Source organism: Gorilla gorilla, chromosome 22 (assembly GCF_029281585.2).
Source record: "Gorilla gorilla gorilla isolate KB3781 chromosome 22, NHGRI_mGorGor1-v2.1_pri, whole genome shotgun sequence".
In the NCBI taxonomy this organism is placed as follows: domain Eukaryota; kingdom Metazoa; phylum Chordata; class Mammalia; order Primates; family Hominidae; genus Gorilla; species Gorilla gorilla.
The window spans coordinates 46,653,600-46,669,926 of NC_073246.2; the positions used below are offsets into that span (position 1 = coordinate 46,653,600).

Consider the following 16,327-nt stretch of genomic DNA (forward strand, 5'->3'; position numbering starts at 1 on the left):
GAGAAGTTCCAGTTGGGACCCCAGGCATAGATACTAGGATAAATAGGGCCTCTCTCCTCCAGGAGCATCAATTTAACCCAAAGATTCTTGGAGTCAGTTTCACGTAAGTAATGTTGTTGAAAATAGTAATCCCAACAGATCTATTTTTCCAAATGCACCATTTGCATAAATCTCAGAAAAAAGACAACTTCAAGAACATACCTTTGCTGGGCACCGTGGCTCATGCCTGTAATCCCAACTACTTGGAGGCTGAGGCACAAGGATCACTTGAGGCCAGGAGTCTGAGATCAGCTTGGGCAACTGATTTATGGTTTGGATTTGTGTCCATGCCCTTCCTCTTCTGCCATGATTATAAGTTTCCTGAGGCCTCCCTAGCCATGCTTCCTGTACAGCCTACAGAACTATGAGTCAAACCTTTTTTCTTTATAAATTACCCAGTGTCAGGTAGTTCTTTATAGTAATGTGAGGATGCACTAATACAGTAATATAGTGAGACCTCCATCTCTACAAATCTTTTTTAGAAAGACAGGACATCCTGCTGGTTCTGCTGTGAGGTGGTGTGGGTGGAAGTTCAAGCAGCACTGCCCTAATACATCCACATATGCTCCTGGCCATTATTCTTATCTAACCTATGGTGCCTGGGACACATCCCTTTCCTCATTGATTTTGGCAGCCGCTTCGCCCCAGGCTGCCTAGGGAATCTGACAGATGTCCCCATCCTGTATTGTGCCTTAATCCGTGCACTCTTCCTGGTGCAAGTGAATCACGTGTTCCATCTCCACAGCTGCCCATCTTTCTTCACCTTGGGTTCATTCAACTGATGGGCTAAAACAGCTCATTTTCAACCTGGGTTTTGTTACACCATTGCATACTGGGAAATTCTTAAAGCCAAATCAATGTCAGTTCAGTTTCAAAGCAGATAGGTAAGTTGTCCATGGCAGAAGGAAAGCCGACTTACATTCAAACACCAGAAAATGAGAGATGTCCTAGAGTAACACCCAAGCTCCCCTGCCTCTAAAATCCACCCTTTCTTTACATACGAAACCCAGGAGAGGGAGGGTAACATGTCACAGTGATGCTAGCTCAGACAGCTGTCAGCCAGGAGGTCTCTGAGGAGAGGATGCATCCCTCAGCAGGAAGAAGGCTGGACTAGCATTGGTGATGTGCCAGGGGAGGGGAAATGAGCTGCCAGGTGAATACTAACCTTCCAGCGGCTAGCTTTTCAATCAAAGTTTCTCAGTGCAGTGGCCGCGTGGAATGGTCAATTCAAACACTGAATTGTACCAGTATGCCCCAACCTTCAAATGCAGTGTTTAGTAGAAGCCAAGAGACAGAATACCAAACTATATTTACTGTTTACAGTAGTAAAGGACAACAAATAATGTACAAATTGGTGAATAAACACAACAGAGCCAACAAACATCCCACCCGAGCCCATACAGCAAACAGGAAATGAGAACATTTCAGCAAGATTTCAAGCAAGCAAGAGATGATGGGTCATCGTTCAGGTGACTATAAAAAGGCAGAGAATGGCCACCAAGCAGCAATGGAGCCTCAGGGAAGGACAATAGGCAGAACTATGAAAATGTTTAATTGGTATAGATCCCAAAATATTTCACAGAACTGAAATCACCAGACTAATGCATAAATTCAATACATATTTGGAAAGCAGCACGGCACAAACCCACGAGAAGAACATGAAGTTATCATTCCATGGGTTCATTTGTAACCACACTTGGAAGTAGCTCTTATACACGACAACGTAACTGCAAATTCAGCAATACTTAGTCTTACTTTTTTATGTATAGACCATAATCATTCATCAGAAGCAAATACTAGAAGAAATCTGAGGCCACGACACCATTACCAAATGAGAAATGTGGGAATTTCTTCAATATTAAGAGGGAGAAAAAGGCCAATTTTGGTTGTGCCAATCCTTGCCTGTGTACCAACGCCAGGTACTGAGCAGGGAGTGGGGTGGGAGGGGTGGCAAGGGGGTGGGTCCTGGGCCTCAGACCCCGAGGGTTACATGCTTGAGGGCCAGAGAGCATGTGGGGTCAAATTACCAAAAGACTCGGTTATTTTTTAACCTTTGAAGAAGCATTCCAGTATTTTCCCTTCAACTTTTCCATATACTGACAAAGCTTAAATTTGCAATATTTAGCATTTTAATCACCTGTGCCTGTAACAGCAAGTAACAGTCTGTCCTCCCTACCAACCTTGCCCCCAATACCTGTCCAACAGCTGCATTCCCACTGCGGGAAACACAACTCTCTATGTGACTGGAGTGAGCAGGGGAGAGGCAACCAACTCAGGAGTCAGATCCCTGGCCAGACTAAAAGCGAACATTCAGGCTATAATTTTGGGGTTAAAAAAATGTTGTAGGAGGGGGGGAAAAACACAAATGAGCACACAAAAATACCCAAAATATCTTGCAACTCATTTTACCTGAACAAAGATAACAATTCTGATTGGCCCAATTTAAGTTACAGATTCATCCCTGCAGATATAGTTTTGAGTTGCACTTGAAGTACATCAAAGAGAGGAAAATCATCGTGGTGAATGTCCTCGAGTTTCCATAGATGCCTTTGTGGTCGGCATGGTCACGTGCTCACCATTCAACAGCAATGCGAGGATGGACGGCCCGGGCTGGGGACGGGCCCTCTAGAAACTGTGCCCTGCCAGGCTGCTCTCCGGCACACCTCCTGTCTGCTGCTGGAACACGTCGATGGTGTCCTCGTCCTCCATCTCCAGCTGTCATGGTTGTCACAACAGGCACAGTGAGAGAGAGGGGAGCCTGTTAGTTTTCATCAGAGAGTGGGAAGATCCTCACTGGCATGAGTATTCCCTGACACTAGCGACATCACCTGGTCACACCTTGGCTCTTGTCCATCCCCTCACTGCAGCTCAGCACGCATGGAAGAGGCATTGCTGTATGCTCACTACAGCCCTTACGGTTCAGCAAGCTTCCCCTAACAAAACTCACAAAAGCAGGTTCAAAGCTAAAATGTTAACTGAGAGAAAAACTGAGTCTAGAAGATAAACTGAAATGTCTAAAATTCTTACTGAAAATTACACAAAATCAGATTCTAATTAAGAACATCTGATTAGCAGCACTGAGCCCTAGGGCCCACAGGAGCCTTGCGCTTTATACCAAGTGCGGGGGACCATGCCATGAAAGCCAAAGCCCCCAGCTCACAGAAGGGCCGTCAAGTGAGGGTCCATTGCCAGCTTCTCCCCGCCCCTCCCCACTTAAAGCCCAGGCAAGGTAGTGAAACACCCCCGCTCACTTCTCTCCTCCTGACACAGTGGGCGCAAAACACCCACCCTGATCTTCTTCCATCCTCTAAGCAAGAGGAAGCTTCTGCCAGTTCCTACACAGACTCAGCAAGGCTGGAAGCAGTCATGCTCCCAGATGGAAAGGAGTCCCATCAGGGCTGTCGGCCACCCTCACCCTGCCATCAACGCTATGGGCTGGAGGGAGACCCCCAGGCAGGGCTCCCTCTGCCTCTCGGTCCACCTGTCCACAGCCTGCCCCCTGACCCCCAGTCAAGCCCCAGAGACTCCACGAGGCCCTCCCTGCTCAGCTGCTCTCAGCAGCTTCTCCCTGGTGAACACTCCCAGAGGTGCCACTATCTCAGCGGTGTGTAGATTTCCTAAAGTAGGTAGAAATGGATACTTGTTGCAAAGATGTTTTCAATATTTATTAAATACTGAATATTAAATATTTAAAATCTTAAATGTTTTGCGAAAATATTTCCACATAAAACATTCCAGTGGATTCTCACAACCTTGAAAGGGAGAAAAAGCAGGTATTGGTTCCATTTATGGACAGACAAAACTGAGACTCCACAAGATGAAGTGATGCTTGGTCACAGGGCCATCAGCTGACAAATGACAAGAGCTGCAACTTGAACCAAGTTTAAAAAAAAAGTCTGTTTCGGCCAGGCGCGTTGGCTCATGCCTGTAATCCCAGCACTTTGGGAGGCCGAAGCGGGTGGATCACGAGGTCAGGAGATCGAGACCATCCTGGCTAACATGGTGAAACCCTGTCTCTACTAAAAATACAAAAAAATTAGCCGGGAGTGGTGGCGGGCACCTATAGTCCCAGCTACTCGGGAGGCTGAGGCAGGAGAATGGCGTGAACCCAGGAGGCGGAGCTTGCACAGTGAGCTGAGACTGCGCCACTGCACTGTAGCCTGGGCAACAAAGCGAGACTCCATCTCAAAAAAAAAAAAAAGTCTGTTTCCAAGTCCAAAGCTCTTTCCACGACACACGACAGTATGATGCCCTGCAACGTGATAGATGAAATCTCATTCATGTCTGCATGTGCCTGAGAGAAACGAGCTGTGCAGACTGATAATCAGGGGTTATGGCACATTCTGCCCACCCACGTCACTTGTGCAAGATGCTTAAAGGGCACAGGAATCCAGCTGGCCCGAGCTGCACACGGGCTACAACAGCAAGCGTCCAGACAATGAGTGGGAAGGGGCCGCTGAGTGGTCCTTGCACCCCCGCTTCCCTTACAGTGAGGACGGGCCCAGCACTTGGCTCCATCTCCAAACAGCAAGAATGATGTCTGCAAAGCAGTTTTCTCATTTGAAAATTTAAATTTAAAATTTGAAAAATAATCTAATAATATCATTAAGGCATTCTGTATGCGCTCCCACCTACGATTCTCAAATAAGCGTATCCCAAATGGCAGTTACCCCGCATAAATCGGAAGTCGCCCTGGAACCACGCGAAGCCAGCTCCGTACCTGTGCTGGAGTGTCAGTTTCATTGATTGGCTGCCCGTCGAACCTGAATCTGATCTGCCTCATTGACAAGCCCTGGAAAGGAAAAGCAGTGGCCATTAGTCTCACTGACAAGCCCTGGAGAGGAAAAGCAGTGGCCATTAGTCTCACTGACAAGCCCTGGAGAGGAAAAGCAGTGGCCATTAGTCTCACTGACAAGCCCTGGAAAGGAAAAGCAGTGGCCATTAGTCTCACTGACAAGCCCTGGAAAGGAAAAGCAGTGGCCATTAAACATTTCCAGATACGGCTTAATTCAAAAACCAAATATTTTAATCCAAGTATCAGCATTCTGATATGCAGATTTATGATCCAGCTCGGTATTAAAAACTCACCAGTGGGCCTACAATCTCTTTCACGCGGTGCCTGACACCACTGCTTTCAGAACCCACTCTTCTACCATCTTCTCTCTGATGAGCTAAAACGGCTCATTTTCAACCCGGGTTTTGTTACACCATTGCATACTGGGAACTTCTTAAAGCCAAACCAGTGGCAGTTCAGTTTCAAAGCAGATAGGTAAGTTGTCCATGGCAGAAGCAAAGCTGACTTTCCTTCAAACACCAGAAAACAAGAGATGTCCTAGGCTAACATCCAAACTCATCTGCCTCTAAAATCCACCCTTTCTTTACATACGAAACCCAGGTGAGGAAGCGTAACATGTCACAGTGATGCTAGCTCAGACAGCTGTCAGCCAGGAGGTCTCTGAGGAGCAGGAAAAAAGCTGGACTAGCATTGGTGATGTGCCAGGGGAGGGTAAATGAGCCGCCGGGTGAATACTAACCTTCCAGCAGCTAGCTTTTCAATCAAAGTTTCTCAGTGCAGTGGCCGTGTGGAATGGTCAATTCAAACACTGAATCTTCTCTGTCCTGGTGCCCTGACCTGTCCTGGGTCATCCCTCCCATCTTTCCAGAAGCCGAGTAGAACTTCTACAATGCTAGCACCACTACTTCCCCCCTTTACAAACTTCTCAGCAAGAAACAGGTTGTGTGCCAATGAGGGACAGATAAGAAGGCTGCATGAGGCCGGGGAGCAGTTACCACCATGACTTTGGCCTTGAGGAGGGCAGCCGGAAGGAGAGCACGCAGCCTTTCTGCATCCTGAGGGAATGGAGAAATGTGGTCAGGGGCAGAAACATTTCCTCAACGAGCAGTTTTGATTTAACTGAAACAGGTGCATCTCTGCTCCCTCCTGAAACCCCATTGAAATGAAGTAAATGAAAAAGGCACAAACAGGAAGGACAAAGAAAATGGAAGTGGGGATGGGCAGATATGTCAATGCTGGGCTGAGCCAGAGGCTACTGAGGCGTGGACACTGGTGGTCTGATGGACACTGGACCAGGATCCTAGGGCGGAGGGACTGGGCACGCCCCGACCTGTGAGGCAGAGCTGTGGCAGGCAGCTGATTCTGAACAGCTGCCTGGAAGTTCACATGCAGACCCCTCATGCAGGACCCCCACAACCCTGTGCCTCCCACGGCAGCACACATGAGATCTGCTTTCTGAAAAGGTGGGTGCGGAGCTCCAGGCGCAGGGCAGAAACAGGCCCACGAAAGCACGTGGCCTCAACACTGTGCGCCAAGCCCCCTCTCCCCTCCAGATGTGCCTCCAGGAGGCTGGCCGGAGCCTGGAGGACTCAACTCTCAAACTGGAGCATCTGGGCGCCTCCAGAACCTGCAATCCAGACAGATCACCCCACGTGGATGCACAGCCCTGGCAGCACAGCCATCCATGTACACAGCTTTTCAGCAGCTTCTCGGTGCTCCATGCTTGCACAGAAGTCAGCCTGCGTGAGAGCAGTCAGGGAAAGGCTCACTGTGCAGCAGCCCAGAGAGGAGGGGAGGAGCGCAGAGAACGGACAGGAAGGAGGCAGGAGAACATTCCCAACACAGGCACACACATGCACACACCCACACATACACACACATGCACACACCCACACATGCACACACATGCACACACCCATACACACCCGCACATACACACATGCACACACCCGCACATACACACACATGCACACACCCGCAAACAGACATGCACACACCCACATGCACACACATACACATACCCACACATACACACACGCACACACCCACATACACACATGCACACACACGCACACACGCACACACCCACATATACACACATGCACACACCCACATGCACACACCCACATATACAGACACGCACACACCCACACATGCACATACCCATACACACACGCACACACCCACACATGAACACACCCACATGCACACACCTGCATACACACACATGCACACACCCACACATACACCCACACGTACACACACGCACACACCTACACATACACACACATGCACACACCCACACATACACATGCACACACATGCACACACCCACACATGCACAGACCCACACATACACACACATGCACAAAGACACGGACATACACACCACACACCTACACTCACGATTCAAATTCTATGGGAAGTAAAAAATATTACCTCCAGAAAACAATCAATTGCTACTGAGGATGGGTGCGGTGGCTCACACCTGTAATCCCAGCACTTTGGGAGACCGAGGCAGAAGGATCGCTTGAGCCCAGGAATTCGAGACCAGCCTGGACCACATAAGGAGACCCCATCTCCACAAAATAAAAAAATGAGCCAGGCGTGGTGGCGTGTACCTGGAGTCCCACCTATTCGGGAGGCTGAGGTGGGAGGATCACTTGAGCCCCAGGGCTCAAGGCTGCAGTGAACCATGATCACACCACTGCGCTCCAGCTTGGGGGACAGAGTGAGACCCTGTCTCAAAAAAAATAAGTTGCTACTGAGAAAAAGAGAACACTCAAAGAACAGAAAGAAAAAAGAACTTTTGGAAATTAAAAATCATGACAGAGATGAGAATGTCCACAGGAAGTGGAAAGATAAAGTTGAAATGACCTCCCGGAAAGGAGCCCAAATGCAACAATAAAGCCCAAAGCAAAATGGGAGAAAAATTATCAAATTTAAAATATCTAGGACAATGAGCAGCAGGAGGAATAGGAACTCCAAAAAGAGGGAACAGAGTCTGGAGAAGGACACAAATTATCAGAGAACTAACATAAGGCATATTTCCTGAATAAAAATAAACGTCCAGACCCATAAAGTACCCAGCAGCATGAGTGAGAAAATCACCCACCTCTGAGGCACATAAGGGAACACTGGAATGCCAGAATATGGTCCCAGATACTTCCAGGGAAAAACCAAGTTACAAACAAAGCACAGAGAATCAGAATCCACTGAACTTCTCACCATTTTTTTTTTTTTTTTTTTTTTTTTTTTTTTGAGACAGGGTCTTGCTCTGTCACCCAGGCTGGAGCAGTGATATGACCTCAGCAACCTGCAGCCTCCACCTCCTGGGTTCAAACAATCCTCCCACCTCAGCCTCCTGAGTAGCTGGGACTATAGGCTTGCACCACCACACCTGGCTAATTTTTTTAATGTTTCGTAGAGACAGGGTCTCCCTGTGTTGCCCAGGCTTGGCACTGAACTCCTGACCTCAAGTCTTGAACTCCTGACCTCAAGTGATCCTCCCACATCAGCCTCCCAAAGTGCTGGGATTACAGGCATAAGCCACCATGCCTGAACTTTTCACTTTTAACACTGGGAGCTATTCTCACGGCTGACCTCTGAAATAAAAAAGAAAAAAAAAGAGTTTCAACCGAGAATATTACGTGCAGCCACATACTGAAGTGTGAAGGTTTATAAAAGCAAAAGTCACGTTCAGCCGTGCAGTGTCTCAAAGACGCTGCCCTTCTGTGCCCATTCTGACAAGACCCTGGAGGATGTGCTCCACCACAAAACACAAAAGGGAGGAGGACTAATCCAGGAAACACCCAAGAGAGAACCCAGGTTTCTAGAAGGATTTGAACAGGAGGCCCTGGACCACGGCTGAGCAGCCAGCCTCACAAGCAGCAGTGCAGGTGGGGCAGGAGGGGAGCTCCGGGAGAGCAGGGGGAAGGGCAGAGCCCCCGCCACATGTACACGGCCCCACACGCCTGCCATCCCGCAGCGCAGAGGAGAACATGGGCACCCGGGAAGTCACACACACAGTGGCCACGAGCCCAGGCAGTACAAACTCCAACAAGGGCCAGGGTCCAGCACCAGGCAGAGGCTGGATCACGGGGCCTACACGGCGCCAGGCCACTCACTCTGCTGGAAGACCGGGACCTGCATGTCTGGAAGCTCAGTCTCACCTTTCGCAGGTGAAAATAAGATCTGCCCTCAGCAAACACGAAGAAAGGAAGTCAGGGGCTGCTTGCCAATAAAGAATGCAAGGCAGTCGCCAGTGACTGCCCCTATGAGTAGGGTATCCAAAGTGGGAGGGAAACAGGAGGAAATCTAACTGCAAATCCACAGGCAAAAGAGTAAAATAAAAGGGCAACGAGTTGCTGTATTTTCAAAGCGGCTGAAGAAAAGCAGCCTCTAGGTCCCACTCAGGCAAGCAGGGCTCCCTGGGGAAGGGCACCTGGCTGCAGGGCCGGGCCCCCAACACACCAGGCAGCAGCTGGTGGGCAAAACCCATAAAAGTGGCCTAGAGAGGGACCCCCTGGCCCAGGGTGAGTCCGCCACAGCATTACCAAGAACAACAGACACACACACACCACGTCACAAACAGCAGCCAGAAGGCATCCACCCAGCTGGGCACTGCCAGTGGGGCAGCTCATTATCCTGAAACTGGGAAAGAAGGGGAAAGAATCACGCACTTTCTTGCCTTTCCTAACAAAATGGAAAACCACACCGCAGATGAGGGCAGTGTCTCTCCAGGGTCAGGCCAGCTCATACACGAGGACAGGGTGACAGCGGCATGGGGCACACGCCACCTGCAGCCCCAGAATGGCCAGACCTGAGCAGGGCCCCCAAGAGCCTTCAGCATCACAGACTTCACAGATGTTAGTACCCCATGGAGAACACAGCACCCTGGGCAGCCGCCCTGTCAGGAAGAAAAACCCGCCACACTTCTCCGAGCCTCTGGGTCCCTCCACCTTATAAAAGGCCATGGGGGGCAAGCCCAGCCCGGACCAATTTTACAGCACAAGCCCCCGCCTGCCCATCCACGAAGAGGGCGCCTCGGGCAGCTACATCTGGGTCCAGCCCCGAGACGCTCGTGCTCTGGGGATGCATGGAACGCACAGGACCAGCGCGCACACGGGGAGGCCCTGCCGGGGAGCAAGGTGCCGCACCTGCCTCTCGCAGTAGGCCTTCATCAGCTTGCTCAGCGGCGTGTGCCTCTTGATCTTGAACTGCACCACGGAGCCATCCTGCCCGGCCACCTTCAGGTTGATGTGGTCATTCTCTGTCTTCACACCCTCCTGCAGAAGACACCAGAGACTGGCCTCAAAACTGTGTCTCAAAATAACTGCGACTTGAAAGGGCAAGTCTTTAGGTAATTGTTGGCTTTCTAAAGTCATCAAAACCAACCTAATTCTTAAAATTCTCCAGCAATTCAGAGTCACTCGTGATGGTTTTATTTTTACACAGAATTTATTTTTAGCTTCCACTTGTTAAGCATCCATGTGTAAAACAATGCAAGTCTATGGTCCTCTGACACTGTTAATTCGAAGAAAAAAACCTGTTTAATAAGTCCAGGGAAAAATAAGAGAAAATCCATCTTTATTTTAAAGTTATTCTTGTGGGCTGGGCACGGTGGCTCACACCTGTTATCCCAGTACTTTGGGAGTTGACGTGGGAGGATGGCTTAAGCCCAGGAGTTTGAGACCAGCCTGGGCAACAGAGCAAGACCCCATCTCTTTTTAAAAAAATTCTTATGAAACCAGTAAAAACACATATCCAAAAGTCATGCAGCTATACAGCACTAGTAAAAGAAACCAAAAACAGAAGAAAACATTTGTGACTCAGAGGAACCCTACGGGACATTCAAGTGGTGATTTCGGGAATCCAACTGAGGACGGCCACTCCCCACAGCAGGCGGCCAGGCTCCTCCTCGCTGCCCTGACATCGGCAAATGTGAGGGAAGCCACCTCCAAGTACTTTCTGGTTTCAAACTGTCCTATCTGAGCGGCAGTAGGTGGTACTATTTTGTTTTTTAATTCACGCCATACTTGAAGCTACTCAACAATGGCACAATCGGGGTGTCTTGTTGCCTGAAAATGCATTTTGAGTTGAGGCAAAAAGCTGACGTCAAGAGACTGGGAGCCAACTTCGGGGCAGCTCAGTCTGAGCAGAAAAGTGGGGCCCCCTCTGCCGGCCTGCACTGCTGGGATAAAGTCGTTTGTGAGTGAAGCAATGCGGCAGGGCCCTCCGGCTCACTCTGAAAGTCGAGTCTGGGGCGTCCTGGTACCCTTTCACCCCATGCTGAGCTGCTGCCCTCAGGGAGCACTGTACATCACATGCCTGTTCTCTCCACTTCTCCTTTCCTTCCCTGGCTGGGAGAGGGACAACCGTCCCAGCGATGCCTGAATACAGGGAGTGGGATGTAGAAGGCTCGCCTGAGGGTGAACCCGGGGACTGCACCCATGCTTGGTTCCCTGGGGTCTGCACCCTGGGGAGACCCTGGGGAGGTACGGTGCTCTGTCAGGGGAGCTAGAGTGGCCTGCAAGGGGCCTTGGCAGTGAGGGGCTCCAGCTGCGAGCCTGAAGGTGCGTGTCCTGGGGCGACACCCCCCGACTCCAGTCTTGGGCCAGACACCCCTGCCCACTCCCGGGATGCCAGTGGCTTGGCGGCAGCCTGAGTGGTGAGCTGGCACACCCCCATCTCCACATCCCGAATGTGGCCTCCAGCACAGGGACAACTGGCCTAGGAAGGAAGAGCATGCAAACAGCTCCAGGCAGGATGGAAGTGGGGACCCCTGCATGAGCCCCCTTCACTTCCCCAAGCATGAGGATGCACTGGCTTCTTTAGGGAAGGAAGGTATGAGTGTGTTCAAAGGCACAGATGCAGGGCCCAGACGTCCCCCACAGGGTAATGGCTGCAGCCCCGGGGGGAATGGCTGCAGCCCCGGGAGAGGCTGGGGCAGGACAGGGCCGGCCACGGTGCCTCTGCTCCAAACAGACGGCCACCAGGAATGACGATCTGTCCCAGACCCCTGGTGAATTCCTAATAAGCAAGTGAACTCGTGAGTTAAAAAGTGAAGCCCTAAAAAAACATGGGCCTCAGTTTGCTACAGTCAATCCTCCACCTCAGCTATCCAGGGAAGTCAGAACCATTCTCCTGCCTGACCTAAAAGCTCTTCTTTCCAGCACCACCGGGCCCCAGAGTCCACTTCTTCCCCTTCGTCAGAGCCCCAGAGGGCAGAGCTGCTCCCACATGGGCTCAGAGGGGACCCACCAGAAGCGGGGCCTGTGAGGTGGCAGCCACTCAGTCATTCTGGAATTAAACAAGTGTTTTCAACGGAATTGGAGCCTGAGATTGACCACATGGCAAAGCTAAGTGTAAATACTGCTGAGAAAATTAATAACATATGTATTTTATTACATTTACTCTTCATTAAGAGGAAGCCACCTACAAAAACATAAAGGACATTTATATTTGGCCTAGTTTTAACAAGTATTTAAATATTCAAACAACCCCAGAGTGGGAGAACTTTGACTTCACTGGAGTCAAAATGTAAAAAGCAAAGGTCACCCCAAATGCCATCTGGATAGGGCAGGTTTCCCTGGAGTCGGACCACAGCAAGCAGAGTGCAGACTTCCATAGAGGCCGCGACCATGGTTCCGGACGGTTCCATCCCACTTCCCGCCAGTGTCTGGCACTGAGCCGCCACCCTCATCTGTAAAGGGAGGGTGGTCACCTCCAAGACCAGGCCAGTATCAGAGACAGCCTCTTCACGAGCCTTCAGCTCTAGTCGTCTTCCACTGGGATGTAACATAGAGGCCGACAGTGCACACCAAGGGCTTCGGAAAGGTTCTCTTTTTATGAACACTGGAGAACGCGACTACAGACCCTCCCGAGAAGGAATGGCCAGTGCACCTGAATGCAGGGTGCATACCCCAGGACTGAGACTGGAGGGAGGCACACCCCAGCGTGGCAATGGGGGAGACTAAAGCCCATCCAAGGCTGGATAAGGAGGGGTGGGCGCGCATGGCGGGGGAGGCGCAATGCAGAGAAGTGGGCGCACACCGTGGGGCGTGATAGGGAGGAGTGGGCACACACTATAGGGGGCGTGATGGGGAGGGGTGGGCGCACATCGTGGAGGGGGTGATGGGGAGGGGTGGGCGCACACTGGGGGTGTGATGGAAAGCGGGACGCGATGGATAGGGGTGGGCGCACACTGGGGGACGCGACGGGGAGGGGTGAGCACACACTGGGGGTGTGATGGAGAGGGCGACGCAATAGGGAGGGGTGGGCGCACACCAGGGACGCGATGATGGGGACGGGTGGGCGCACACCAGGTGGCATGATGGGGAGGAGTGGGCACACACCATGGGGGGCGTGATAGGGAGGCGTGGGCGCACACCGGGGGGCGCGATGGGGAGGGGTGGGCGCACACCGGGGGACGCGATGGAGGCGGTGGGTGCACACGGGGCGCGATGGGTGGGAGTGGGTGCACACTGGAGGCACGATTGGGGAGACACGAAGGAGAGGGGCGGGCGCACACTGGGGGACGCGATGGCCGGGACGCGATGCGGAGAAGTGGGTGAATACCGGGGGCGCGATGGGCGCCCTGGAAGGACGGCAGTGCTGCTCACAGGGGCCAGGCCCCTCAGAGCGCGCCCCTCAGAGCGCGCCCCTCGGGGGTAACCCCAGACGCTTGTTCCTGAGCCGACTCCGTGCACTCGACACAGGATCCCGCACCCAGGGCGATGCCGGGGGAGAGGGCGACCCCAACCAGCCATGACTCAGGAGAGGAGTACGCAAAGACGCTTCGGGGACACTGCTGGGGCGGGATCCGAGGGCGCCGCGCTCTGCAGGAGCAGCAGCGCGGCGCCCAACACCCGGCGCTCAAGGAGGCGCTAGGCGCGCGCCTTCCCAGCTGGGGAGGAGACGGGCGTGGAGCGGAGGCGTGGCCAGGCCCGGAGGGGGCGGAGCTCGCGGCACAGCGCGCTTCGCGGGGGGGAGAGGGCGCACCTTGGGCGGGCCCACTTAGGGGCGGGGCTCTAGAGGGCGGGGAGGGGCGGAGCCTGTCGGGGGCGGGACGCGGGGCGGAGCCGGGCTGGGGGCGGGGCGCGCCGCCGAGCGCCGCCGGGCGGGGGAGGGGATCGGCGCGGCCGGACGGGAGCGGGGGAGGGGCGGGGGCGCGGGCGGCGCCGCAGGCCTGGGCGCGGGTCCCCGTGGGCGCCGCCGTCTCCTAGGGCCGCAGGAGCGGCGCGCGGCGGCGGAGGCGCCCGGGACGCCCGCGATAGACGCGCGTGCGGGCGGGGTCGCCGCGCTTACCTTGGGCTTCTCCTCGGACATGGCTGCGCGAGCGGCGCGGGCAGGCGGCGCGGGGGAAGCAGCGCGGAGCGGGCGAGTCACGCTCTGGGCCCCGCCGCTCTCCCGCCGCAACTGTGCGCGGGGCCGCGCTTTATCCCCCAAATCCCGGCGCACCCGTTGGCCGGCACGGGGTCACGTGGCTGCGCGCGTGCACGAGGCGCGCTCCCCGGGGCGTCGGGCGCGCGCAGGCCGGGCCGCGGCTCTGGGCGGTTGGAGATGCGTCACGGGGCGGGTCCCGCGCGACCCCGGCGGGCGCGGACGGCCTAGGGAGCTGTGGGGCGCGGGCCAGGAGCGTTTACGGGGGGCCCGGGCCCTGGGGACCCCTGCCCGCCTCCCCGCGTCGCCCGGGCCCCGATTCCTTTCCTGGGGGCCGCGTTCCTGGGGCGCCGGGAAGTGAGGCCGGGGCCGCCGCCCATGGCCGCAGGGACCTGGGGCGGAGGAGGGAGGACGCTGGGGGTGACGTTCCCTCTCAGCAGCCGCGGACAGAGCGGAGAAGGCGGCCCGCGGGGTCCCGTCCGCGGAGGCCGCGCGGATCGGGCCAGCACCCTAGACGATTGGGGGCGCCACCCGCCTCCCCGCAGCCGCGGTTTCCTGTCAGCCCCAGGCCGGGCTCCTTTGGCCAACGCTCCTACGGGGCTGCCCCGGGCCCTCCACACCCGTCCTCAAGAAGACCCGTTTTACGTGTGAAGAAACTGAGGCACTGGGAGGTCAAACCACCCCCAGGTCAGCGCTGGTGAGCGGCGCCGAGCTTGGCCAGGCCGCCACGTCGCCGAGCGCGGGCAAACCCAGGCTGGACGCCGCCAGTGCCGGCGGAACGGGGACCGCGTGGACGCGGGAAACGCTCTGGGCCGGCAGGACGGCCTCCCCGGACTTGCGGGTGCCATTCCTGGGATGCCTGGCCCGCCCCGGCCTCCATGTCTGTGATCCCAGGGCCTCGGATGGAACGGACCTGAGGGCGGACACCCTTGCGTCCCTCAGGAGTGCCAGGGTGGTGCCAGCCGGGGCGTGGCGGAGGTCTCATCTGATGGTGAGCCCGGCCGAAGGCGGGGGAGGCCGCACTTCACAGGCTCAGCTGGGAAATGGCAGGGCCTGGATTTGAACCTAAGCGTCTGAGCCGTTTCTGGGAAAGGCTCAGCCAACTGAGCAACATCGCAAAGCCATGGAGACAAGTCTTCATGGACCATAACTTCACAAACCGTCTTCTACTCAAAAATTCACTTTCTTGGCTAGAGCCCCCACTTAGGAGGGGGAAGCCTGCTGAAGTCTTTCGGGGAGAGGGTCTGAGAGTCAGCCCCAGTCCCAGGCAGGTGATAAGGTGTGGTCCCTTCCTTCTGGAACCTGGAGCCCAGGGCCTCAGCAGAGGATGTGGAGGTGGGTGGCCAGCTCAGACTGTCCTGGGAGGGGGCTCCGCAACCAGCCCCTTCCGAGGGGACGTGGCGCTTCAGAGCCCACAGATTGCTGGCCCTGGAAGTGCCCTAGGGCAGGCAGGGTTCAGAGAGTTATCGACTCCAAGACACCGTTAATCATAAAACAACACGACCGTAGGTAGCACAGACACACTAAACTCCGGCAGGCTGTGGATGACGGCAGCCGGCTTCAGTGTTGTGGAAGTGAGAAACACGCAGCTTAGAAATCATGAGACACAGAACCCAAATGTGTTACCGCTCGAAATTAAGCCAGTTGCTGTGTCACGAAGTGATGCGTGACTACAGTCATGGATAAGGGAAAAAGAGGCTCAGATGACATTAGATTTTAAAAAGCCAGGCTGTAAGACAATGGTGGTCTGAATTCAATTCATGCTGTGTCTGTCTCCCACACTGTGACCTGCCCCGAATCCTTCATGTGACAGCAAAGATGCAAAAAGGCTCCGTCGCAGCTGTGGGGACACAAAGGACACCGCGGGTGGACCGAATGCCAAGAGGTTTCTGAAGGACACAGCCAAAGGGGATCAAATGGACGGAGGAACCAGAGCTCAGGAAAAACCGTGGCCTACCACAAGCACAGGGTAAAGAACCCAAATGGCCAGAGCCCCTCCGGAGGGTCACCACACCTGGCAATGGTCCCAACAAGAAGACTCATGAGAAGGCAGGGAACTGGCAAATGAGTAACAGCATTGCTGACATGAAAGCTTGACCCACATGTGAC

The 16,327-nt window shown here is 54.2% G+C and overlaps 1 protein-coding gene across 1 annotated transcript; it reads right to left on the reverse strand.

Moving 5' to 3' along the window:
- Window positions 1-1,329: 1,329 nt before the first annotated feature.
- SUMO3 (small ubiquitin like modifier 3) lies at window positions 1,330-14,416 on the reverse strand. Its single transcript, XM_019017645.3, has 4 exons — window positions 14,144-14,416; window positions 9,994-10,122; window positions 4,760-4,831; window positions 1,330-2,754 (listed from the first exon to the last, which is right to left on the reverse strand). Exons 1-4 carry the CDS (start codon window positions 14,162-14,164, stop codon window positions 2,665-2,667), a joined length of 312 nt encoding a protein of 103 aa, XP_018873190.1. The 5' UTR covers window positions 14,165-14,416; the 3' UTR covers window positions 1,330-2,664.
- Between the last annotated feature and the right edge of the window lie 1,911 nt (window positions 14,417-16,327).